Source organism: Elgaria multicarinata, chromosome 1 (genome assembly GCF_023053635.1).
Source record: "Elgaria multicarinata webbii isolate HBS135686 ecotype San Diego chromosome 1, rElgMul1.1.pri, whole genome shotgun sequence".
NCBI classification, from domain to species: domain Eukaryota; kingdom Metazoa; phylum Chordata; class Lepidosauria; order Squamata; family Anguidae; genus Elgaria; species Elgaria multicarinata.
The window spans coordinates 164,200,710-164,228,181 of record NC_086171.1 but is presented as its reverse complement, the minus strand read 5'-3'; the positions used below and the strand labels follow the sequence as shown (position 1 = coordinate 164,228,181).

At 43.0% G+C, this 27,472-nt stretch overlaps 1 protein-coding gene across 2 annotated transcripts in view; it reads left to right on the top strand.

The window, feature by feature from the left end:
• The first annotated feature begins 1,121 nt into the window (after positions 1–1,121).
• LOC134409143 (serine/arginine repetitive matrix protein 2-like) overlaps positions 1,122–27,472 on the top strand; it is a 50,916-nt gene continuing 24,565 nt past the window's right edge. For both annotated transcript variants that reach the window (XM_063141738.1, XM_063141729.1), the window contains exons 1-6: positions 1,122–1,543; positions 5,532–5,613; positions 16,723–16,832; positions 21,517–21,647; positions 23,196–23,239; positions 25,530–25,646. In XM_063141738.1, coding sequence (XP_062997808.1) covers positions 5,542–5,613; positions 16,723–16,832; positions 21,517–21,647; positions 23,196–23,239; positions 25,530–25,646 — 474 coding nt within the window. In that variant the 5' untranslated portion in view covers positions 1,122–1,543; positions 5,532–5,541. The remainder of the gene's footprint in view (positions 1,544–5,531; positions 5,614–16,722; positions 16,833–21,516; positions 21,648–23,195; positions 23,240–25,529; positions 25,647–27,472) is intronic.

Here is a 27,472-nt window from a genome sequence, read left to right as displayed (position 1 = left end):
CTGGTGTATATAGGCTTACTGCTTCAGCTACTGGAGGTAGCGCCTAGCCTTCTCCTCCAGGAATTTGTCCAACTCCCTTTTAAAGCCATCCAAACTGATGGCCATCACTACATCTTGTGGTAGTGAATTCCATTAAGCACTTCCTTTTATCTGACCTGAATCTCCCACCAATCAGCTTCATGGGATCACCCACTGGGTTCTAGTATTATGACAGAGGGAGAAAAATGTCTTCGTATCCACACCATGGATGATTTTGTATCCCTCTATCATGTTCCCGTTACCCCCCCCTCTCCCTATGCTAAATATTATTATGGCAAACCTCATGGTGTCTTTTTCAGATCTAGATCAGCAGTGAAGAAATGAGGCCAGACATTTCCGGTTCACAGCTCACCTCACCCTGCCATGCACCCTCCTCACCAGCGCCTAGCTCCCATCTGAAATGCGGAATTAAAAAAATTGAGGTCGACGGGAACCATTATATTAGAAGCGTTTTCGGATACTCAGAATGGCCACGAGCCACCTAGTGCAATTTCTGCCTCCTACCCGCCCCGTTTTTATTGCAAGCGTTTTTAAGAGGTAGCAGCTTTTTCTCTGAAGAAATGTATCTTGGCACCACCAGAAAGCATACGCACTTTTCAGCCAATGATGCAACAGACTTAGGCTGCAACCCTATATCCACACTTACCTGAGAGGAAGCCTCCTTGAACTCAATAGGGCTTACTTCTGAGCAGGCATCTATTTATTTATTATTACATTTGTCTCCCGCCTTCCCTCCCCCCTGCAAAGAACCCCAGGCGGCTCACATGACCTCCCTTGTTCATTTTATTCTAACAATAACCTGTGAGGTAGATTAGCCCGGGAGTCAGTGACTAGACCAAAGGCACCCAGTCAGCTTCATAACCTAGTGGGGACTGGAACCGGGGTCTCCTGAAACACAGTCCAGCACCCCAACCACTACACCGCCACTGGCATAAAGCATTGGCCAAACTTTTATTTCCAGAGAACAAACACAGTTTGAAACGAGAGTCGAGTCACGCCCCGCCCCGCCCTGCCCCGCTCCTCTTTTCCTTCCAGTGTACTGGCTCGCTTTCTTGAGTTATCTCCTTGCAGTCACGGGCAGCGGCCGCGCTTAGTCAGCGGCCGTCCTTCCTTCCACGCCCGAAAATACTGACGCTGAGGTCAAGGCAGGAGAAACCGTGCTTTTGCCGCCTCCTTCCTGTTTTCAATTGTAATTCATGTAGCTGGAAGGGTTGAAAAGAGGAAGAAAAGAAGGAGAAAAAAGGAGGGAGGGAAAATAATAAAAGAAACGATAATGAGTAACTGTTTTCTGTTTTAGAGCCCTGGGGGCTCTTCTAATTCGTCCCTCCAAAAATATCAGCGCGGGGGGGAAAGTTTTGCAACACAAACATGCTTCAGCCAGGTTTGATTTACTGCCTGCCATCCCAAGACTCCGCTCCCACCACATTTCTGGGGCTAGGTCGTGCCTGGTTCTAGCTCCCATTTTAAAGCAGAGAGCAATACAGGAGCAGCGACAGGATTCAAGGTAAGATTCCCCGTGCTTGTTTGGTTTTCTCAAGGATCTTTAGGAGTCCATTGATTGTCGATGGGCGGTAAGGCTAACATTTATTTATTTTTAAAGACACCCCAAACAATACTAATTGCTGTGGAACTTTTTAACAGCATGGGATTCCGAAAAGGGGCTTATCGCTGGATTAGGGCGCTTTAAGGAAGAGGAGACCCTCTTGCTAAGTAAGAGAGAAACAGACTTCTTCAAGTCTGTGTGATCTTGGTAAACACAAATCCAGGAACCCTGTGCTCACTGTGCACTTCGCACATTAAAAAAAAAAGATTATTTTTAATCTTTCAGTTGAAACTTTTTCTTCCAACCGTTCTGATTATTTAAGCTATACTCCTTGTTTGTTTGCTTTATTATAATTTTAATTTCATTTTTGTGCTCCTAGGGAAAAAGTTACAACTGTGTCTACAAAATAAAAGGCCCAGGCACACTTCAAAACTGACTAATTATGTAGTACAGCGGCTTAGCAAAAAAAACCCTGCATGTTGTGATACAAGTGTGAAACTTGGTATGGTGGTATTTATGACCATGTAGATTAAAATGAGATATAGGGGCATCTTGGGAAATCATCATAGTGGCCGCCATCTTGGAAAATGGGTAGGAATAAAACCTTTATACCTTGACGAGGGTTGCTCCTATGAAAGGATTGTTAATGACTTTTTTTGTAGCAAATTTTATGCTCTTTAATTTTGTATTGAGACATCTTTTCTGTGAGATTACAAATAATAGAGTTATTGTGCGAAAACTGGATTTTGGCCGCCATTTTCCAAGATGGCGGCCGCTATGATTTCCCAAGATGCCCCTACATCTCATTTTAATCACTACATGATCATAAGTACCACCATACCAAATTTCACACTTGTATCATAATGTGCATGATTTGGCCAGAAATTGTCATTAAGCCGCTGAACTAATGTAACAGATGTGAACCAGAGCCTGAACTGTTGCCTGGCCGCTACAATGGACTAGATGAGGGCTAATAAACGGAAGCTCAATCCAGACAAGATGAGATGCTGTTAGTGGGTGGGTCTGCTGACCGGATGGAAAGTGTTCAACCTGTTCTGGATGGGGTTGCACTCCCCCTGAAGGAGCAGGTTCATTGCTTGGGGGTTCTCCTAGAACCATCTCTGTCACTTGGGGCTCAGGTGGCCTCAGTGGCACGGACTGCCTTCTACCAGCTTCGTTTGGTGGCCCAGCTACGCCCCTATCTGGACAGGGATAACCTGGCTTCAGTTGTCTACGCCCTGGTAACCTCCAAGTTAGATTACTGCAATGCACTCTTAAGTGGGGCTGCCTTTGAAGACGGTTCGGAAGCTGCAGCTTGTGCAAAATGCAGTGGCTAGAGCGATAACAGGGACCAGAAGGTTCAAACGTATAAAACCCACAATGGCCCACTTGGATTGGCTGCCTGTATGTTTCCGAGCCCAATTCAAGGTGCTGGTTTTAACCTATAAAGCCTTACACGGCTTGGGACCACAATACCTGATGGAACGCCTCTCCTGACATGAACATACCCATACACTGTGCTTAACATGCAAGGTCCTCCTCTGGCTGCCTACTCCGAGGGAAGCTCGAAGGATGGCAACGAGAGAGGGCCTTTTCTGTGGTGGCCCCTCAATTGTGGAACAATCTCCCTGACGATGCCTGCCTGGCGCCGACATTGTTATCTTTTTGGCACCAGGTGAAGACTTTTCTCTTCTCCCAGGCATTTAGCAATATATAATTAGCCTGGGTTTCTTTTTGTATGTTTTTTGTGGTTTTAAATTGTATGTTTTTCTGATTTTTAATTTTTGTATACTGTTTTTAAATGTTTTTATGCTATGTAAACCGCCCAGAGAGCCTCGGCTATGGGGTGGTATACAAATGTAATAAAATCATCTCTAGAGCACTTCCATGAGGGCATGCCTCATGCAAACGATACGGGTCATGTTTGCCTTTGCAGTGATTTCGTTGCTGTTACAGGTACTCAAAAGCTGTGGCCAGTCATGCCTCCTCCATGCACATGAAGAACTAGATTGTTGTGTGTAATGATCTACATGTGATTTGCAAGTGCTATACCTATAGGCAGAGCTTCATTGCAACTTAATCGGCTTGCATTAGCCCCGGGGGCAACCTGGAAGAGGAGTTTCCAGAACTGTTTGGGATTGGCCACCAATTCTGGAAGCCTCTTATTTTTGAATTTGTATTATTACATTTCTATTTCACCTTTCCACCAAGCTTCTCAGAATCCCCCCTCCTCCATTTTATCTTTACTGTTAGCCTTATGCAAAGAAAGATGCATGAAATTTGCTTATGTTTCTCTGGAGCTTTGAGGCTTGCGCTTTGAAGGTTATGGCTTCTCTGTGCTGAAAGCCCTGGTTGCCAAGCACTGTGGGAAAAGGTAGAGTTGCAGGGTCCCTCAAGAGATGTAGGAGCACTGTTGCACTGAAACATTTTAATGCTGAACATTTTCCCTCTCGACATTATAAAGTGTTGTTAAGGCCTGCCTCAGTGCTTCACAGTGACTATTTGAATTTCAAGAAAGTTAGTTACTGTGCAATCCTACACATGTTTAGACAGGGAAAACTCCTACAACTCCCAGCATTCCCCAGCTAGCCTTTTTTTTTTTTTTTGGTCTAAGTGTGTGGAGGATTGTGCCCTAATTTAGTAATGGCTGTCTCTTTTCTTCTCCTGCCGTTTTAATTCTATTATTCTGCCAACAAATGCTAGCATTACAGTATAACAGTGGTCTTCAACTGCTGGGTTGCAACCCACAAGATCAGTCCAGATGCGGCAAAGCTATGCTGCCATGTTGAGCAATTGTGAGATTTTGAAAGTGGGTCCCATGTTGCAGTTTGGGAGTCCGAGGTGGGTCACAAGCCTGGATCACTTGAAGACCACTGTGTTAAAACTTCCAACCTTCAGAGCCAAGGTGAAAATCTCTGCAGGTACCTTTATGTATGGATTTTCTGACATAAGATTTTTTCCTAGATAACACAACTAAGGGTCTTGTGGCAGTTCACTGACTCACAAATTTATTTTGGCATAAGCTTTCAGGGACACTGACCACTTCATCTGATGCATGCCATATATTTGATAAAGTAGGCAGTGGCCACTTTAAATTTGTTAGTGTTCAAGGTGCCACAATAATAATAATAATAATAATTTGTTACCCGCCTATCCCTCTGGATCGAGGCGGGGTACAACACAAATGCATACACCATAAGATACATATAACTAATTCAAACATTTAAAACTAATACATTATTAAAAGCAGCACATTATTAAAAAGGCATCTTAAAATTCAATGGGTAGGCCTGCCAGAAGAGATCAGTCTTTTATTGCTTTCTTAAATTCCAGAAGACTGTTAAGGTGACGAATCTCTCCCGGCAAGTCATTCCACAAACTGGGAGCGGCAGAAGAAAAGGTCCTCTGGGTAATAGTTGTCAGCCTTGTTTCTGTTGGCTGGAGTAAATTCTTCCCAGAGAACCTGAGTATGCTGGGGGGATTGCACGGGAGAAGGCGATCCTGCAGGTAGCCTAGACCCAAACCATGTAGGGCTTTAAAGGTGATAACCAACACTTTATACTTTGCCCGGAAACTAATTGGCAGCCAGTGAAGAGATTTTAAAACTGGTGTAATGTGGTCACCCCTAGGTGTGCCGGTGACCAGCCTGGCTGCCATATTTTGAACTAGTTGAAGTTTCCAGATTAGGCACAAAGGTAGCCCTATGTAGAGCGCATAGGGTTGTTCTCTTGTTCATCATTGCTACCATTTGTTTGTCTGACCGGCAGAGTCAATGAGAAAGTAGGCAGTGACATCTTCTGCTTCTCACCACCACCACCACCACCACCACCACCACCACCATTGTCTTGGCCAGAGCCTTGTCTGACTAATCTGCGCAGTGGTGGCCGAAAAGCTGAATGCATACTGAAAAAATGGCATTTAGTCACTGTGTCATGTTTCTTCTCTGCAGGGCTTGAAATATGAACCGAGGTTTCCCCCACTACTGGCCAAGGTTCCCCAGAAGAGGACGTGGAGGTTGGTTTCGCCAAGATGTAAGTTGTTGCTGCTGTAGCTAAAGTCTCCTCTGCCCCCTTTTTTTCCTCATCGAAGAAATTTAGTATATGTTCATTGTCTGAAAGGAAGAGAAATTCTATAACTGGAAGCTGTAGCAAAATACACAATAGCTCACTTCCTTGAAAACTGAAGGTTATTTTTCAGCAGAAATTTTTCCATTTCTTAAAAAATGCATTGTAACATAATTAACGCATAATACTGGTCAAATTGAGCAGTTTTAAAATTATAGTTACCTTTTTTAATAAAGGCATATACTTGCAAAATTTCTATGTCTCTAAAGCATAATAATCTAAGTATTATTATGTACTTATGTATCTCAATATGTATTTTGAGAGTACTAAAATTAATGGGTTTGATCCAGATGTAGGTGTGTGGGCTGGCAGAAGCAGGCTGACCCGCCCCCACCTCCCCACAGCAACCTCTCTTGCCCCCCTGAAAATGCTACACAAAGAATAAATGCGGGTAGTCTGTGGTGCAGGGCAAAGAGAAGACACCCCCCCCCCCAAACTGGTTAGAGGCACCTTCTGTGAGCATGCGTACAATTACTGGATACCGTGTACAAAGGATTAATTATTGCATATTAAAGTATGCTGTATGCTTTGTTTTGTCAAATAATCCTGAGATAGAGCAGGGATGGCCAACTTCTTGGAGACTCTGTTCTCCAGGTAAGCGTTCTAGAAGTCAGAAATATTTTTTTTACCCCACAATGTGACCCCTTCACAGCTAATCAAGCTCTATAATGAAATTGGCAGATTTACAAAAGAACATAAGAGAACTTCTTCTAGATGAGAGTAAGGGAGTGTTCCTTACTATTTTTCAAGTGGGAGCCACTTTAGCCAAAAATAAAATAAAAATCAGTGTGAGAGCCGCCCACCCGCTGCTCGCCATGTCTGTCAACAGTGCATATGAATGATGTATACAGGTGTTAGTTGAATGTCAGGTTGATTGGCAGAGATGGAGAGGCTGGGAATCCATTTCCCTGTTGAGGTATCATGTCCAGCAATCAGCTGGTGTTGGGCTCTCAAGTCAGGATAAGGATTCTGTCATGGTAGTAACCACTCCATTACCTAATAGTTTTTCTGCTGAACTTTCAGAAGTGGTCTTGGAGATGATGTTGCAGACTCCAACACTGTTGTCTTGGAAGACTTCAACATCCATGCTAATAGGTGCTGCTCGGGGTTTCTTGGCCTTCATGACAACTAGAGGCCTGCCTCAAATTATATCTGGTCCAACATATTAAGCAGGGCTTACATTTGATGTTCTGGACTGGATAAAGGTGATCTGTGGTCGAGGGAGCCTCTGTTAGTTCCTTTATCAAGAATAGATCATTACTTAGTCAGTTTGGGCTTTCAGCGATACCTAAGAACATAAGTCCTGTGCTGGATCAGACCAAGGGTCCATCTAGTCGAGCACTCTGCTCACACAGTGGCCAACCAGCTGTTGGCCATGGGACAACAAAGCAGGACACAGTGCAACAGCACCCTCCCACCCATGTTCTCCAGCAACTGGTGCATACAGCCTTACTCCCTCGGATACTGGAGGGAGCACATAACCATCAGGACTTTCCAGGAATTTATCCACCCCCCTTTTTAAAGCCATCCAGATTGATGGCCATCACTATTTATTTATTTATTTATTACATTTTTATACCGCCCAATAGCTGAAGCTCTTGTAGTAATGAATTCCATAGTTTGACTATATGGTATGTGAAGAAGTACTTCCTTTTACTTGCTCTGAATCTCCCACTAATCAACTTCATGGGATGACCCCACATTCTAGTATTATGGGAGAAGGAAAAAATGTCCCTCTATCCACATTCTCCACACCATGTATGATTTTGTGCACCTCTATCATGTCTCCCCTTACTACCTAACTTCTGCTGGGATGGTCGGCCTATTAAGATCATCTTTTCTTGGAGGCTTATGGTTTTCTGATGTCTTTGGGGGACCTAGGTACTGATGCCAGTCAGTCAAGTTTATTGCTTTTGGCCAATGACCTTTGCATAAAACAAACAACAACAACAATGATAGTATAATCACAGACAAATATAGAATATATGCATTATGTTTTACAGAAGTTAAACATAATGCATATAACACATGATATACAAATTTTAAAAGTATAAAATAGTGTGTCATAGATGATCAATAACTGATATGATGAAAATCAGATATTGTTAAATGCAACCATCTCCTTTACAACTGATGGCTATCTCTATGTATTTCTTTCTGACCTTTTTGGTAGCTGTGGCAAACAGAGCTACACGCCAGGTTACATATTTATCCATATCCACTAGTAGGTAAAAAATCACTTCCAGTGGGCTTTGGCAAGAACAGTTTTCAATTAGGGGTGTCACAAATCGTTCCCTTGGGTCATTGTATAGGGGACAGTGCAAAATATAATGGACAAGGTCCTCTGGCTCAGGACAACCCCGAATACAAGAACCATCATTTATTGGGATGCCCCTGAGTCTCTCATCTCTATAGGTAGCATCCACCATATTTAGCCTTAACTCTGTGAAAGCTTTCTGAAGTTATACAAATGTTAAGTTGTTAAAATAGTCTGCACATTCACAAGCCTCTTTACCTAGGCACTGATGCTTAAGTCACTCTCTGTAATAGGAACCCTTTCCAAATCTGTATTGCTTGTCTAGTTCGTTGGTTTTCTGAGAAATAGAGGGCAAAATCTATGGGACAATGGCTAGGGCATAAATAGTGGAAAATTCATGATGGACCCAACCAAATACAGGCTAGAGCCCATGTTGGAGTTCACTCTGTGGTGATGATGTGGGTTTTCTGAAGAAGTTTGAATTGGAAAAAAAATCCTATGAAAATTAAGCTAATTTGCACAGGGCCATTTGCATTGGAAATGTTTGCGTTTACACTGGAAATTTTTTGGATGCCCTAGAATTTACTCTAATTTAGCACATTTATTTTACTTACATTTAGTAAACAACAAAGCTAAGAAAAAGCATTCCATGTTAATATCTTTGTCCCAGTACACCACAAGAACTTGACCAGAAATATTTGAGGGAGAAATTAAAGTATGGTTAAGGTGCAACCTTATCAGGTTGATACCCAGTAGACAGAATCCACCAATCTCTGAGGCTTCTGACTATCCTGTGTCCTCCTGGGCTGCTGCTGGCAGGGCAGGAAGAACAATGGTGGTGATTTTTGTTTCTCTGTCCTCCTAGGCGTTTGAGCCTGTCTAGAGCAGGCACACTGGAGGGTTGGGCTGGAGAAGCCAAAGGAGTTTTCATAGCCAGGCCTCTCCTCTCCCCTCCCTGCCCACCAGGGCACCTCCTTTTTGACCTCTTCAGAGTCATCCAAGACCACTTTTGCGATTTAGGAAAGCAGGCACAGATTTTTTCCTCAGCGACTGCAGGGGGCCTGTGGGAGGGAAGGACTGGATTGCGTAGTCCACTGCCCAAAGAGATGCTCTCCAGGGATCATAGGATTGCTCTATTATTGTGATTTATATGTTCTATTATGTAGATATTTTTCTTGGAATACTTGTAAAAACTTAAAGATAATACATTCCCTTACATTGTTCAAATTTAAGAAAAAGACTACTTAAAACTGTTGACATGCTATTAACTTCAGCAACCCAAAGAATTGTGCATGATATGCTGACAACCATTGTTGTTATTATTATTAAATACATTTATGTACCACTGGCTATATTTATTTGACGGAGGTGGTTGTATGGCAATATCCTCTTAGGAGAATTTGGACGAGTGGACAAAGCGCAGGCTAATGTGGTCAAAGCTCCCAGTCCAATTTTCAGACGAGGCCTAAAAACCTATTTGTTTGAATCGGATTTGAGTGTTGGTGTATGGAGTGAGGAACAATCAAATTGGTTTTGAGTTTTAAATTGTTTTTTCTTAATTGATTGTGAATTAGTTTAATTTTTGGTTAGCGGTTTATCTAATGTGTATTTATTGATTTTTGTTTATATTGCTGTGTTTTGTATGTTTTGGTTAATTAGAATGTGCTCTGGTATAGAGCGCAATCTAAATTGGTATTATTATTACTATCCTAAATTCCTTCAGAAACTGTGAAAAACTTGCATTGAATCATGTGTACAATTATTGAGTGTAATGGACAACTGATTTGCAATCTCCAAACACACGGAAAGAAAAGAATGACATAATCACACTATATAACGGACTATGGAAACTAGCGGAACAGCACTTTTGCTGCTTAAATCAAGAGAAGCCGAACATGTTGGCACCTGGTTCCGTTCCTCAAGACTTGTTGGTGTTACAACAATTTCTGGCCACAGTCTTCAGGATGTCCTACATTGACTTGCATTTGTTTGATTGTTTTTGTCTTGACTGTATTTGGGAAAAGGAAAATAGGAATATAGTAATACCTTGATTTGAATAAGAATACTATTGTGTATTGCTTACAAGAAGACTTACTATAGAAATTTGGAACACTGTGAAGGGATGATTATAGAACATAAGAAGAATCATGCTTGATCAGACCAATGGCTTATCTAGTTCAGCATTTTGTTCTCACAGTGGCCTTTTCAAAGTCCACAGGCCTCCTGCTTATGTGGTATTTAGAGGCTTATTGCCTGTGAATGTGGAGGTAAAAGTCATCTGGATTGGCGGCCATCACTACATCTTGGTCAGCAGCTTCTGTTGTTCAACCATGTGCTGTGTGAGGAAATACTTCCTTTTATCTGTTCTGGATCTCCTACCATTCACCTTCATTGGATGATCCTGGATTCTAGTATTATAAAAGTGGGACAGAAACTTCTCACTTTCTCTTCACCATGCCTAATGGTATACACCTCCATCATACTCACTATTTCCCCAAGCTAAACAGCCTCAAACTTCGTAAACATTCCTCAGTTTAAAAATAAAAATGTGAACTACACCAACAATAAAATGCAACCCAAGAAAGGGGGTGGGAGAGCCACAAAAAAGAGTGGGGGAAAGAAAGAGTATATCAAATGCAACATTTCCTCTTAAGGGAGTTGCTCCAGCCCCAGGACTTGTTCAGATCGACAAGAAGTGAATTATTTGTTTAGCATTAGTGAGGAAACTGAGGTGAGAGAGCGAACAGAAGGTGGGCGTAGTCAAGGGGAGAGATGAGCAGGATGTTAACTAGAGTGGAGGGTGGTGGTGGAGAGCAGGGGTGGAGAACCTCTTACCAGCCAAGGGCCACTTTCCAGTGGTAGGCAGGGGACCAATGGCAAAAGGGCCAGGGACAAAATGCTGGTATACCATTGCTTAAAGCTCTTACTGCTACTAACGTAAGCTTTAGGAGAGGAATGTCAGCCTTTTAGAATAGAGAAGAAACTGCACAAAAGCCAGGAAACAACCCACTGATTGGTGATTGGGAGACATGGGCAAGGCTAAAGGGGAGGGGTATGACACCGGGTTCTAGTATTTTGAGAGAGGGGGAAAAATGTCTCCTTATCCACATTCTCCATACCATGCATAATTTTGTACACCTCTATCATGTCTCCCCTCAGCCTCCTTTTTTCCAAGCTAAACAATCCCAGTTGATGTATTCTCTCATAGGGGAGATGCTCCAGCCCTTTAATCATTTTAGTTGCCCTTTTCTGCACTTTTTCCAGCTCTATAATATCCTTTCTTAGGTGTGGTGACCAGAACTGTACACAGTATTCTAAGTGTGGTTGCACCATAGATTTGTATAAGGGCAGTATGATACTGGCCGTTTTATGCTCAATTCCTTTTCTTATAATGCCTAACATGGAGTTTGCCTTCTTTACAGCGGCTGCACACTGGGTGGACATTTTCATGGAGCTGTCCACCACAATCCCAAGATCTCTTTCTTGTTCGGTCACCGCCAGCTCAGATCCCATTAGGTTATACTTGAAGTTGGGTTTTTTTGCCCCAATGTGCATCACCTTACACTTGCTTACATTGAACCTCATCTGCTATTTGGATGCCCGCCCACCCTCCCAGCTTGGAGAGATCCCTTTGTGTTTTAACAACCTTAAATAATTTGGAGTTGTCGGCAAACTTGGCCACTTCATGCCCCAGTGAAGTTAGTATTAGCTATAGGCATAAGTGCAAATGCTACTGTTGGAGCATGGTACTTCCTCTTTCCTGGTTGTATGGTGGCAAGTGCACATGAATTTGCCTTTGGGTCACATATGAGCAATCCACAGGTTGCATGTGGCCATTGATCATTTTGTGCACACTGCTGTGGGTGTTCAACCTGCTTCTGCTGCTAACACACACACCCATGTCACCATTGCTGCTGCAATTGTGTTGGAAGAAATGGTGCACAAGGAGAGTTGCCCCAGCACAGTCATGCTCATGACAGCCTGTCATACACCTGTATGGTGGTTCTTGGGGGCATAATTAAAATGGCAGAGAAGGCACACAGAGTCATTCCCATGCCAAAGAGGGTGGTAAGGGGTGAGACTGTGTTATACTTCCCCACGTGTGGCCCTTACCCATCTTTCATCCAGTGTTGTCCCTATACTTTCCCAATATGACTGTGCCCTGCTGCAAACCATTCTTTAATCTGTTCTACCACATCAGTTCAACAAAATAGCTTAATTTGCCTTAGAGCCTAAAGTTCAGCAAAATGTATGTACAGTGTATCGGGACACAAGCAACATATATTTCTTGTCCTTGTCAGCAATGTTTGCTCAACCCTTATCTATAGCTTGCATTTTTACACTTCTTTTTCCTGCTATGTCATTGGCTTCAATTCAGTGTTGAATGTTGTAGTCAGTTTATATCTTTAGCACTGCCTGAGCAGGTGATTTAATCCTTCCTTTTTCCTGTAAACTGACAGGCTTCTGCAAGACTGTTCATCCTCTCATAGTTTCCTGCGCTGGCTACAGCTGACCAGAAGCCAAGTAATGCCCCAGACCTATGTTCTATATTTGACTCCTCGCTCTCCTTTACTCCTCACATCGAGGCAGTAGCTAAATCCTGTCGTTTCTTCCTGTATAATATTGCCAGGATTCGACCATTTTTGTCTGTCTCTTCTGCCAAGACTCTCGTTCACGCACTGGTTATCTCTCGGTTGGACTACTGCAACCTTCGTCTAGCTATGGCCATATACACTGGGCAAACCTGAATATATCATTGCAACTCTACATTTGATTACTTCATGTCAGGACTTTTCCTTATACATGTTGCCCTTGGGCAAGCTTATTCAATGTCATGGCCTCCAATATCATCTGTACGCCGATGATACACAACTATATCTGTCATCTCCAGAACTTTCTCCTGATGTTCACGATCGTATCTCGGCATGTCTTTCAGATATCTCAGCTTGGCTGCTTCATCGTCGTTTGAAACTCAATATGGCAAAGACTGAATTGCTCGTTTTTCCTCCTAAACCTTCTCCTCATCTCTCATTCTCTCTTACTGTCAATGATGTTGCGCTTACTCCGGTCAAGGAAGCTCGTAGCCTTGGCTTTATATTTGACTCCTCGCTCTCCTTTATTCCTCATATTGAGGCAGTAGCTAAATCTTGTCGATTTTTCCTGTATAATATTGCCAGGATTCGATCATTTTTGTCTGTCTCTTCCGCCAAGACGCTTGTTCATGCACTTGTTATTTCACGGTTGGACTACTGCAACCTTCTTCTCTCTGGCCTTCCTTCTTCTCACATCAGTCTGTTGGTTTCTGTTCACCACTCTGCCGCAAAGATCATCTTCTTGGCTCGCCGCTCTGACCATGTTACTCTGCTTCTGAAATCTCTTCATTGGCTTCCAATTCACTTCAGAATCCAATATAAACTTCTCCTGTTAACCTTCAAAGCTTTTCACGGTCTAGCTCCTGCCTATCTCTCCTCTCTCATCTCACACTATCGCCCCGCTCGTGCTCTCCGCTCCTCTGATGCCATGCTTCTCGCCTGCCCAAGGACCTCCACTTCCCTTACTCGGCTTCGTCCTTTTTCTTCTGCTGCCCCTTACGCCTGGAACGCTCTTCCAGAACACTTGAGAACTACAAACTCAATCACTGCTTTTAAAACACAGCTAAAAACTTTTCTTTTCCCTATAGCCTTCAAGTATTGAGTTTGTTCTGAGTCTATACTGTTTAGCTTCACCCTACCCGGTGCCTGTTTACACTTCCCTGTGCCTGTTCGCATTCTCCTTCCCTCTTTATTGTTTACTACAACTTATTAGATTGTAAGCCTACGCGGCAGGGTCCTGCTATTTACTGTGTTATCTGTACAGCACCATGTACATTGATGGTGCTATATAAATAATAATAATAATAATAATAATAATAATAATAATAATAACAACAACAACAACAAGCTTTAAGTTCAGGCAAATGCAGAAGTAGTGCAGATAACAGACACAGGGTCAAGGCACAGGCAAGCAGTCCAATATATAGAGTCAGGCAAAGCAGGAGTGGTCAAACAGGCAAAGGGTCAAGCACAGTTAAGTAGTCCAATACATACCTAACCCAGTAGCAGAGGTCCAAGGTCATAGCACAGCAACCCAGGGACAAGAGAAACTGACAAGACATTGTTTCCAGCCACCAACAAGCTCACACTGCTGGCTTTTATTCACAAAGCCTGCTGAGCCCCACCCAGGCTCAGCTGCTGTCCATCAGAGCTCTCTGGCCAAAGCCCTACTCAGAAGGAGTTGCTTCCCCCCCCCCCCCCCCCGAGGAGACCATTTTTGCAACCAAGCACTCCTTCTTACAGGAGGCCTACTGGCTTGTTGCTTGAAGCGACAACATTCCTGGGGGTCAGGGGGTTGCTCAGCCTCTTCTCCAGGTAGAGTCCCCTCCCCTATCAGGGAAGGCCCTGGAGCCATCTCCCCCGAAGACCCAGGCTCCTCCTGGTCTGGTGCCAGTACTTGAAGTGGTGTCTCCCTGGTTTCTGGGGGCTCTGTCTCTGAGGAGGATTCCTGCAGCAGAGGCATGACACATAGTCAGACCCATGCCATCTCATCCTGTGGAGACCTTTGTAATGAAAAACTTCATTTTTCTTAGTATTACTATTATTTAGTAATTTATTTCTGAACTACTCAAGAGTTGAATCTCTTTGTGCAGTATTGTCATGCTGGTAGAATTTCTGTTCCCAGTCATTGGCCTAGTCCCAACTTAGTAACTGGTCTGTTCAGATTTTCAGTTTCAGGAGTTGCATAGCTTAATTTTGTGCACAAACATCAACATCTATGCTATTAATAACCAAACAACAACACCGGATTCTCCTAGCAGCATGTCTTAATACATTTCTTATTTAAGTGATTAATTGAGCATCATATAACAAATTCAAACATTGCCACCCACCTGCATGGCTGGTCCGAAAAATGGTGTGCATTCTGGGATTCTCTGTGACTCATCAAATCTTTAGTTATTTAACTTCCTTAAGAGATTGTATTTGGTGGTGATTGTTTTTTTAAAAAATGCATTTTTAATTTTTTAATTGTTGTTCTGCTAGTAGAATTATCCTGAACATTAATCCACGATAAGAAGTAGTACAATATATACTACAATTTAATTATTTATTTTATTTATTAAACACCACATAAAATAAATTTAAGTGTTTTACGATACATATTATATATATCAGTCAATAAGACATCCCTTCTCTAAGGCCCTTTCTACACCTCCTGGCCTTCTGGGAGGGAGGAGGAAGGTTCTCGCGAGATTCTCCCCCTAGATCCATATGTGCGCGTGCCATCCTGGGAGGAAGGAGGGATAGTGCACCCACCTTAAAAAAAAAGGAAAAAAAGTGGGAGATGAGTGTAATTGCGCTCCAACAAAAATGTAAGTTGTTTTTTTTAAACATCAACAACAACGACCCTGCACCCCTGCCACCCCCATGGACACAGAGCACTCGAAGAGCTCCATGCCCGTTTCCTGCCTCCTCACATTTACTCATGAGGAGGCGGGATGAAGCAGGGGCAGGAGGACACACATCTCCTGCAGTCCCAGGATGGTCCCGGGACCACAAAAAATCCGGGAAAACCCTGTTTTCCTGGGGTTTCCTTGGGGTTGTTTCCCTGGGAAAAAACAACAGTGTAGAAAGGGCCTAAATCACTTCAGTGAGGTATGTCCATAGTCACTCACTTATATAAGCATTATGTGTTTCTTATGCAAAACCCAAAGTTACTGATAAAGAATTTTTCTTTATATATCCATAAATTGTATAAAAAACTCAAGTTATTGGAAAAACAACACTGAATATTTGGATATATTGCCTTACATCTACAAAAATTAATAATGCAATGCCATTTTTTTAAACAAATGTATCTCCTCCTTGTCGTGTGTGTGTGTGTTATTTGTCCCCTCTACTTTTTGTATATAATATTCTTGCAGCCAACATAAAAGCTATTGCCTTATATTGTTGACTAATAAATCTATCCATAAATTTTGCATATCTATGGAGCTGTGTGCCATGCATGAGCTATGTCTGCTTTCTGTAAAAAAAAATCTTTGATTAGGGCAATCACAGATTGTGACCATGACAGATGAACCTGGACTGCTGGGCTGTTTGAGGTAAAACAACCCAGTGCTTAATCTATGGTTTATTTTTTCGTTAACAACCTGATTCTCCCAAGTATCAGTCCAACATTTAAACCACCACACCACAGTGACTCTTACCAAGGAAAAAGTAAAAAAGAAAAGAAAAAAGACTTATCTCCGGATTAGATTACCCGTTTAGTGCTGAGAGAAGGAATATGGATCACCTGGGAAGAGGGTGTGTTTGTGCATATATAGGCTGTGTGTATGCATGGTGTTGGTGCGGGCATTGTGTGAATGGTGTGTGAGAGAGTGGGGCAGCCGTACTCACTTGGGCTCTGGCCATACCAGCTGTTCGGGCCGGATGAGGCCCTTGGGAGGTTTCCCAGATAGCAATTTAAAAAAGATTTCCTGATGCGTAAGTCAGACTTTGAACAAACCATATTGCCTAGTGATCAATGAGCTGAGCAAATGTTGGGATGATCAAACAACTACTTTGCTGGGCAGCCAGCAGTGCACATCTGGCAGGATGCTGAGCCAGTTCTCAGTACTAGTGATTCATGTTCTCCATTGTTATTTCTATAGTAATTCTTGACCTGTCAGTCAAAATGTGGATTATGATGTAATAACAGTCTGGAACATGTTTTTCATTGCCTAGCATATGCCAGATGAAAACTTTTGGAGAGAGCATGGTTGGAATGAGTGGGGCAACTGTTCTCCAGACAGGCCACCTCCACACTGGGACCAGTGCTATCCTGAGCAACAGAGGTAGGTGATTTTTAGACGTTATTTATATTATATATCTCCCACCTTATTTTCAAGGTGACTTTTGAATGAGAAGAATGGAGCTACAAAAACTAAAAGGCTAAAAAAAGGCTAAAAAACTAAAACATGCAGATGTTAGTAAATCCCCTTTTCCTCAAAGTCTGCTTCTATAATTGCTAAATGCAGTCCATTAGGAACTGAGCAGGAGCACAGGAGCCACACACATCTTTTACATGTACATTGCAGTCTACCAAAGTGCTAGCCTAGCTTTAGAACATTTACCAAAAAATGTCTGCATAGGTGCAGAATCCATATGGGTGACTGCACAGGTGATCACTCAGTTATAGATAAGCAACCTGGGTTTCTCCCCCCCCCCCCCCCTTCCACCTTGTTAGGTTCCAGCATGGTCATATTAATTCATTTGTCAGACAATTAAGGGTTGATAAGCTTCACCTGGGGCACTTAACATACACCAATGTGTGTGTTTTTGTACCTGGGGAGGGCTTCCCCCTCTCTTGTTAATTTAAAGTAACGGTACACAGACTTTGGGAATACCAAATCTTCTTGGTTTTTTCTCTTTTTTCTGCTAAACCACTAAGGTCCACTAACTGGAGCCAGGAGACAGAGTTATTCACTGTATTCCATGAGTCTTGGGCCTCAGCTAGACCTAGAGGTCTAGCGCGATGGAGGGGTGAGGATCTTGGGATCTTGTTATCGCGAGATCTCCCCCTCTGTTCACCCGTGGCACGTGACGACCTTGGAGGGAGAGGACATCGTGCCCGCCATTTTTGGGGGGGGGGGGTTAAAGGAGAAGAGCGCTTGTGCGCAAAAGGTCAGGTTTTTTTATTTTAAATATTTTCCCCCGCTCCCCCCACCCCCCACCTCTGATGGATGCAGAGCTCCTGAGGAACTCTGCGCCCCGTGCACGGTTCCTGGCTCCTCGCGAGTAACCGCGAGGAGCCGTGACAAACCGTGACGCCCTCCCACATGTTCTGCAGTCTCAGGATCAACCCAAGACCGCAGAAAAAGTGGGCTGGAAGGGTAGGGTGATATCCTGGGGAAAGGGAGGGATCATCCCTCCCTGCTCCTGGGATCCCCTGTGTGTCATGCGGACACACAGGGACGATCCTGGGGATCGCCCCGGGATATCGCTTCGTCTAGCTATGGCCATATACACTGGGCAAACCTGAATATATCATTGCAACTCTACATTTGATTACTTCATGTCAGGACTTTTCCTTATACATGTTGCCCTTGGGCAAGCTTATTCAATGTCATGGCCTCCAATATCATCTGTACGCCGATGATACACAACTATATCTGTCATCTCCAGAACTTTCTCCTGATGTTCACGATCGTATCTCGGCATGTCTTTCAGATATCTCAGCTTGGCTGCTTCATCGTCGTTTGAAACTCAATATGGCAAAGACTGAATTGCTCGTTTTTCCTCCTAAACCTTCTCCTCATCTCTCATTCTCTCTTACTGTCAATGATGTTACGCTTACTCCGGTCAAGGAAGCTCGTAGCCTTGGCTTTATATTTGACTCCTCGCTCTCCTTTATTCCTCATATTGAGGCAGTAGCTAAATCTTGTCGATTTTCCCTGTATAATATTGCCAGGATTCGATCATTTTTGTCTGTCTCTTCCGCCAAGACGCTTGTTCATGCACTGGTTATTTCACGGTTGGACTACTGCAACCTTCTTCTCTCTGGCCTTCCTTCTTCTCACATCAGTCCGTTGGTTTCTGTTCACCACTCTGCCGCAAAGATCATCTTCTTGGCTCGCCGCTCTGACCATGTTACTCTGCTTCTGAAATCTCTTCATTGGCTTCCAATTCACTTCAGAATCCAATATAAACTTCTCCTGTTAACCTTCAAAGCTTTTCACGGTCTAGCTCCTGCCTATCTCTCCTCTCTCATCTCACACTATTGCCCCGCTCGTGCTCTTCGCTCCTTTGATGCCATGTTTCTCGCCTGCCCAAGGGCCTCTACTTCCCTTGCTCGGCTCCATCCATTTTCTTCTGCTGCCCCTTACGCCTGGAACGCTCTTCCAGAACATTTGAGAACTACAACTTCAATCGCAGCTTTTAAAGCTCAACTAAAAACTTTTCTTTTTCCTAAAGCTTTTAAAACTTGATGTTGTGCAGACTTTATACTGTTAGTTTTACCCTACCCTGTGCCTGCTTACCCTACCCTGTGCCTGTTTGCATTCTCTTCCCCTCCTTATTGTTTTACTATGATTTTATTAGATTGTAAGCCTATGCGGCTGAGTCTTGCTATTTACTGTTTTACTCTGTACAGCACCATGTACATTGATGGTGCTATATAAATAAATAATAATATAATAATAATAATAATAATAATAATAATAATAAATAAAACTGGCCTCCAGAGCTGCCCAAAAACTTGGTTAAAGGCAACCCATTAGTACTCATATTGTATGAGTGAGCTGACACTAGAGCTGAGAAACCAGTAATTAGCACAAGGCCTGATTTTTTAATTTGCCATTATTAATCTGCTTGGAGACAGAATGTACTAGAAATCTCTCAGAGATATAACCGTAGAGCCTGATCTTTCTTTCCACTCTTTGTTTAAACATTTTTATCTTGTATAAGTTTACTTTATCCACCTCACCTCCAAATGAAATGTCTGCAGAATACATTACAAACATTCATGTTGAGGGCATTCAGTTAGTAAAATGAAAAACAAAAACACCCCATACAAATACACATATTACCAATTAAAGAAAAGATTATATTACTAGAGCACTTTGTGTATATGTGAAAATAATCAGCTAACTCACTTGTGAAACACAATATTACTGCCACATGAGAATTGGTTGGTGCAGTTTATTTCACTGCAGGAATTCATCTTATTAACATAAAAGATTCCCTCCAAATCAACACAACACAGGCTGCAAATAGACAATAGTATTGAAAAGTTGAAAGTGGTTTGAGAGATGCTTCACTTCCTATAGTTTGCACGCACATTTCTTTTGTGCAGGTGTCGCCTCTGGTTAAACAGCGTTTCACAGATAAACTTAAAAAAGAATGCAAAAATTGGCAGAACTTATTTACTGCAGGTGAATATTGCACGTGTGTAGCTTTAACTGTCTGAAAAAACGGTCTTCACCCACACCAACCCAAGTATTTTTTGTCACCTTTTAAAGTAATAGCTATTTTTTAAAAGTGAGGTATTGCATGGAACTACCTCTGTTCTTCTGTCCTATTATCAGTGACCAACACACAGGTTCTTATATGGAGTTTTGTGTCCTTACAATATTGATGTCACCTTTCTTTTAGACTTTGATGATAGTGTTAGCCCAGAAAACATGCCTTTGGGTACCATTATGTAGCAAGGAAGGAGGCCTAATCTAGTTGGTTAATTCTCCCAGGAATGGAGGGGTTCAGTCAAGGGATCATCTTTGCTTCATCCCGGGGAGGGGGAGAGGGGTTTCTTTGTGTCTGAAAAGGGAGTAGCAAGTAAAATGCCAAGGCAAGAAGAAATGCCTGGCATCTGATAACGCCTCCCCAGGCTGGTACCGGGGGGGGGGGGGGGAGGGAGAGTAACAAGTTGCAGCTGTACAATGTCTGGGAGCATTTCCCCTCCCTTCGGGTGGGGTGTGGGTTGCTATGGGGTTTCTATTGGTCAGGGTGGGTCTGGTGACAAGGGGGTCCCAGAAAGAGATAAAAAGCTTGGGCACCCAAGGGTCTCTTTCCTATGGGTGTTAGGAGTCCGGTGAGTGCATGGTGAGTAGGAGCATCCAGGCCGGGCCGGCTGGATGGCGGAAGCCCCACGTGGCCGCTGAGGGAAAGAGTTAGTTCGAGTGGTGTGAAACCGAGTCGAAATGAGCAACAAAGAAGTTGAGCCGTAGTGTTAAGTGTTTGTTATGTTTTAGATTAGGTTTGGGTACAAGTGGGCAAGGGACCTTGCTGGAGTTACGGCTGGTGGGTGGTTAGTGGGGAGTGAGTGTGAATCCAATTGGTTTGAGTGTGGAAAAGGGGTGAGGTATTAGTCCCTGCTGTCCTGAGTGTGTTATTCCTTTGTCCGTGTTTTCCCCCCAAACCTCTTATGTGTTTGCCTTAATGTGTGGACCCTTGTGGAAGTGTGTTTGTGTAAAGAATAAAAGTGTTTTGGTCCCTATCTCCCGAGTGGTATTGTTTCCTTGAGAACCTAGACTTCAAAGGGTTAACAAGCAGCAGTGAAGGGGCGTGTGTCTGGGCTGGCTGAGCCAGACCCCCCTTTCCTGGCTGGGGAATCGCTGAGTCAAGCCGAGCGGTTCCACCACAACTGTATTTTTATACCGCCCAATAGCCAAAGCTCCCTGAGTGGTTCACAAAAACTAAAATCATTCAGAGTATAAAACAAACAGTATAAAAATATAATATAAAATACAATATAAAAGCACAACCAGGATAAAGCATTTGAGGGCAGTGCTGTATATTGGACCTGGCAATGAAAGATTGGACACAAACTTGTGTGAAAAATGGGAAGCGGTAGTAATTACTAGTACAGTATTGGGATGATGGTTGAATTTGTGGGAGGAAAACCATTGAGCACTTTTGGCTACACTGAGTAGAACCTGTCTCTCGGGTGGCCTGACCACAACCCTAGTTTGAGACTAGGTGGATATTAATGACAATGAAAGCAGGTTACACAGAAGGCTATGTATGTTTGTGTCTCTGCAGGGCATATGATGGCAACAACTACATCTTCCAAGGCCGTGGCAGGCCCCGAGGATATTCCCATGGGAAGCGTCCCTATTTCCGTGAGAAACGTGGGCGTCCTTACAGAGGATCTAAAAGAAGCTTCTCAAAAGGTTGGGGTTTAGGTTAGAAGAATGGTGTAAAAGGCAACACCAAATAGAAGAGTAACCAATATATATATATCTGTAATAATGTGGTAAAAGATCCACATTGGGGTGGATCCAGAACCGGACTGTCACACATGGAAGGCTCCTGCTTGAGGAACAGGATTTCCCATTTCCTCTCCTCCCCCCTGAGCCCCCTGCGGTGCCCTCCACATCTCATCTGGAGGTAGCCTGTTTCTGGATCCAGGTCATTATCTGGTTTGATTTGGGTTCTGTGTTTCAGTAGTACCTGTTTATGGGAAATGTGTTACTTGTAGTATAAAAAGCTGGCTTTTAATAGGAACTAGCCTCCCTTGTTATAGGATAACCCCACTAGGCTGACTCATTTGGCTCACTGAACTCCCCTCCGTTCCAGGATCTTCCGTTGGAGCCAATGGTGGCTAATTAAAAAGAGGTTCTGGTAATCAAATCTGTTTAGAGGTCCCATTCCCAGATATTTGGTAGAGACAGCTTTGTAATTACTTAGTGATAAGGCACACACACATATCAGATGCTCAAAAGCACTCTCCTTTATTATTTCTTAAAACATTTTGGAGCAGAGATCTCGGGAACCCTGGCTAAAATTAAAAGCTTGCCATCAGCAAAAACTTTTGATTCGTGTCTATTAGACACCACAATGTCTTTTTAATAAGAGTTTGTGTAAATCAGATAATTGCTGGAGTTGTAATACATCTTAATGCTGCTGTTAACCATATATTTTGGCAATGATCAATAGCTGCCTCTTTTTGGGAGGCACCATGTCCTGCTTTGTTGGTCCCTGGCCGACGGCTGGTTGGCCACTGTGTGAACAGAGTGCTGGACTAGATGGACCCTTGGTCTGATCCAGCACGGCACTTCTTACGTTCTTATGAGGTTATTATACAGATAGAAACTTTGTATTGGAACACTGTTTAGTATTTACTGATGTACATGTCCTTTTAAATGATCTACCTGCTTCCTGGAAGTTAACACATGGTCAGTGCAAATGGATTCTTTGTGCCTGTTCTGACAGCTGAAAGACTGATATTACAACATTGGAAGGATAAACGCTCACCTCCTATAATGTAATGGATTGAAGTCCTTATACGTACATTGCATATGTGTGTATTGGTACTTATATATTTAAATTTCTGTAAAAAATAGTGTTTCTTTTTTAGTGTTATTTTGTATTGAAAATTTACAATAAAATTTAATTAAAGAAAAAGCTTGCCATCAAATGGAAAAAGCAATATAGAAATACTATAAATATATAAATAAACTCCGAAGCTCCAGGCCCGTGGCCAAAACAAATAGCAGGGGTTTAGGAGTATAATTTTAAAGAGACTGTTGATTTGGAGGGAGCCTCTCCTCTACGCCTGATCTTTAGAATAAAGTAATCTGTCTGTAACCAAAACACCCATATTTGTCCTCTTGCTCTGAAAGGAGTAACAAAGCAAAACTGTCCTCCAGCTCAAGGAATGTGGGGGAATGGCCTTCATTGCATTTCATTCGAGTATGTTTTTTTTTTTTAATTTGCAGAAAGAGGTGGTTTCCAGAAGTCCTCCTGTTCCATTGATTCAACGGTAAGGGATGTACCAGCGCTACCTAGTGAACCGCCCAGAGAGCTTCGGCTATTGGGCGGTATAAAAATGTAATAAATAAATAAATAAATAGTTCTTGCAGGGAGGGTATCTCCTATGCATGTGGCAGAGATCAAGGGGTCCAATGTGGGCACTTTTGTGTGGTTGAAGCAACAGTGAGTAACATAGGCAGAATCTACCAGTTTGTCTCCTTTTGATATCCCACTGTAAGATCCAGTTATAGGTTTGCTAATTATATTATTCAGCAGTTTTTCTCTACCTTTAACGGGATGGTGTAGTGTTACTCTACAATTGATTATATTGTATATATTGTATATATCCAGATTAGTATGTCTAGTAAGTAAGGAATGTTAGAACTGACTGAGGCCTTTGCTAGACCACGGTTTAGCCCAGGGTAAACCCCGGGCTCGCCCCTGTGCATCCAGTTGACGCACAGGGGATCCCAGGCTCAGGCAGGGGTAACCCTCCCTTGGCTCGAGATAACGGGCACCGCTTTTGGCCCAGTATTTCCCATGGTCTTGGGCTGAGCCCGAGAGCGTGTAGCCCGTTCTGCCGCTTTTCCTGGCTACCGCAATTACTTGCTAGTAGCCGGGAGAAGCTGCGGATGGGGCGCAGCGCTCCACAGGAGCGCTGGGCCCATCTGGGCAGCGGGAGAGATCAGAGGGGGAGAGAGTTTGGAACCGGGGGTGGGGAGATTGGGGGGGTGGGAGATTGAAGCCAGGGTGGGGAAATCGGGGCCGGGTGGGGGAGAGATCAGGGCCAGGTGGGGATCGGTAAAGTGTTTTTTTTAAAATACAACAACAACCACACCTTACTTTTTGACGCCGCAGCGCTCCTGCGCTGCGGCCCCTTAAAACAACAAAACAAAATGGCGGGCGTGATGGCTCTCTACTAGAGTCACCTCGCCTGATGTCAAGACGAGGGCGGGATCTCACGTTAGTTACAACGCAAGATCACCCCTCCTCCCACACGGATTTGCAGGTAGGTCTAAAAAGGCCTGAGTGTGGTTTATGATGTAATGGGGGGAAGAAAAGTATATAAAGAATGTGTTGAGAGTTAGTTGGAGAGTGGTTTTAAGTTTTGTTTTCTTGTGGTTTTTATTTGTAAAGTAAGAATAGTTTAGGTTCTGCAGATTTAAGATTAGAGTAAAGAGAGAGAAGTAGTTAGTGAGTAGAGAGTTTAGATTAAGCAAGATTATTATATTTTTATTTAAAGTTTTTAAATAACAATAAACTTAGTATTATTTTATTAGTTACCAAATACCACGTGTCAGCTTAGCATTATTTACCTGCCCTACAGTTATTAAACACCCACCCCATATTATACCCGCAGTATATTTAGAGCAGATCCTGTATTAAACCTGTTTCTGTTGGGGTTAGGTTTTTACCCACAGAAGGAAAAGGACTCTAAAGAGTTAAAAAGATGTCCTTGGCCAGATTGTCTCTGCCAGGAGAAGTCCAGTATGAAGCAGATTCTTCCCTGGCCTACGTGCGGTACGAGAAGTACATGATAAAGAGACTATTGGTTAATTGGGCCAAGGAGAAAAGTGTATTTAAGAAGTCCATGTTGTAAGGCTTCTTACTGCTAAGACATTATCTTTACTGCTAAGACATTATCTTCACTGCTAAGATATTATCTTCACTGCTACGTTGTGATTGCTGTACTGTTGGTGAAAGGACTGTATATATGACCATTTATTCTGTAAGTAATTTATTTAGTGTCAGTAAAGTTTCTTACTGACCAAAGACCGTGAGTGCTTCTTTTTTGTTCTTAACTCCAAGCTGAAACCATTTCCAGCTCCACGCTGCTGCTGCTATTCGCACTCTGCTAAATTTTTGGGTAAACCATTACCACGATAGTTTCCTCGTAGCTAAGGGAAAAGTTTTAATTAACCCTCTCTCAGGTTTTCAAGTAGTGGTGCTTAGCCTGAGCAGAGTTTATGTGACAGGCTTAGTGTAAAGGTTTGTTACGTCGCAGAGGGGTCAGCAGCTTGTTGGACTACAGCTGCCATCAGCCCTAGCCAGCATAGGCAATGGCAAGGGCTGCAGTCCAACAACATCTGGAAGGATACAAATTGCCCTCCCTTGCTTTAACAGCTGCCTAATATGAAAAATTAGCAAGAGAAGCATTTCCCATCACTTCATGACCATGCTGCAAAAAACTTCCCCTGGTAAATTCTGTATCTTAGGCAGCTGTTAAATGCACAGGAACCCTGTTGGACCAAACAAGAGTAGGCAACACTTAGACCCATTTTTCTATTCCTCTGCTGCAGCAAAATAAAAAGGAACATGATTCTGAAAAGGTGAAAGCACAATCAACAGCATCCAAGAAGGCTAAACAAGGCAAGAAGGATTCTGCAGCTTTGGTGAACAAAACTGATCCACCCAAGGTAATTATGGAAGAAGGTTAAGCTATCTGACAACAACGTGGTCTATGAGGAACATGGTGAGCTCTCAGTCTATGATAGGATGTTGGGAGTACTGTGGCTTGTCAAGTCCATAAGAATAGTGCAGCACTTAAAAGAGCCATTTTACCATGTTGCTCACAGAACAAAGTTTCATGCACGAACTGGATGGAAACTTAGATACAAGTGCTTGAAATGTGTTCTTGTGTTTATCACCATGTGATCTAGCTGTTGCAGCAGTATAAAACACCTATTTTCCTGCAGCTTTAAATGGAGTCTAAGTTTTAATGTTGGTCGGCTTAGGACCAAATTCATGGATTTCTAATAGCTGTGTAGTAGAAGAGGGAATTTCAGAGAGTACAGCTTGTCTTGACACAGTAGTGAAGAGGTGAGAAAATATGCCTGTTTATACGTCATCCTAATAAGAGTTCAGGGCAGCTGGCAAGAAGAAATAAAACCATTTCAAATTCAGTAGCATGAAAAATGGCAATAAAAGTATAACGGAATAAAAACAGGCTCAGAGTAAAAAAACCTTAAAGCTAAGAAAAAGGGAAAGGCTTAGGAAAATATAAAGGGGGTTGCTTGATGCCAAAATAACTGCATGTTTAGTGGCCAGGTAAACTTTTCTGGGTCTGGATAACCACACAGTGGGCAGTCGTGTCGTTGACTGGCGGCAGCTTCCCAGGGTTTCAGACAGGAGTCTTTTGCAGCACTACCCAGAGATGCCAGTGACTGAACCTGAAACTTTCTGCACGCAAAGCATGTGCTCTCCTACTGATCTCCTGCCTTCTCTCTTTTGGCTTAGCTAGGCAGCTGTAGCTGTTCGACAGAATTCAACTACTGATAGCTGCGGTGTTCCTAGAGTAGGCTTCTCCACTCTTTTGACTTGCACTGATAACCTATTCTTTGGATAAGATTTCTGGAAAGCCAGCAAGAGGACTGCCTCCTAGAGTCAGACACTGGCTGGTGATGGAAGGCCAGGTACACAGCTGCAGTTCTACTGCCAGGGACCCCTCCCCCCAATTTCTTTCTGTTCTAGTAAGAATGGAGAAGTCATATGGAGTGGGGCTCAGAGAATCCCTCCTTATCATCCATTTTTAAGAGATGGAAACCGAGGCAGAGGAGTTTGTATTATGTATTGAAAGAAGGGTTTTGGTTGTAATATATTGAAAGAACGGTGTTGGTTGAAAGCTGACAAAAAGGAAAGGAGTGGGAAGGTGAGTTGTGATTTCAAAGGGTGAGTGCTTGGGAAAAGCGGTGAGGTTTGTTGGCATTAATTTGACGAAACAAAAGACGGCTCATTAGAAGAAGCCACAAAGATAATAGAAACATTTTTCTGAAGATGAAGCAGAAATGAAGTCTGGCAACCTTTGATATCAAGCTGACAGTTGCCTTCAGACGCTCTTCATAGTTGCAAGACCAAAGCCCTGCATAGCATTGAAAAAACCCACCCATAAACAGACTAGTCTCAACAAGGGGATATCTTTCATTTCCTTCAAAATATGGATATTCTTTCTGAAAAGAAAGAGACCCTTTGTCCCTGGCCTTCAAGAAGTCTTTTATGCCACACTTGGAAGAAAATAGTATCATGTCATCAATGGCCTGGTTTGCACACAACGACAAGCCAGAGTACGTGTTAAGTATGGGTTGAGTGGGTTGTCGTTGAATGGTGAGCTGTCATTGCCTTACTTTTTTCCCAGTCTTAATCACTCCCCTCCCAAGGCAATCAGCAGCTGTTGCCTAACCTACACCAAGCAGGATATTGCACTATGAAAGCAGTATGAAACTGGCATATAAAAGGCAGGAGCCAC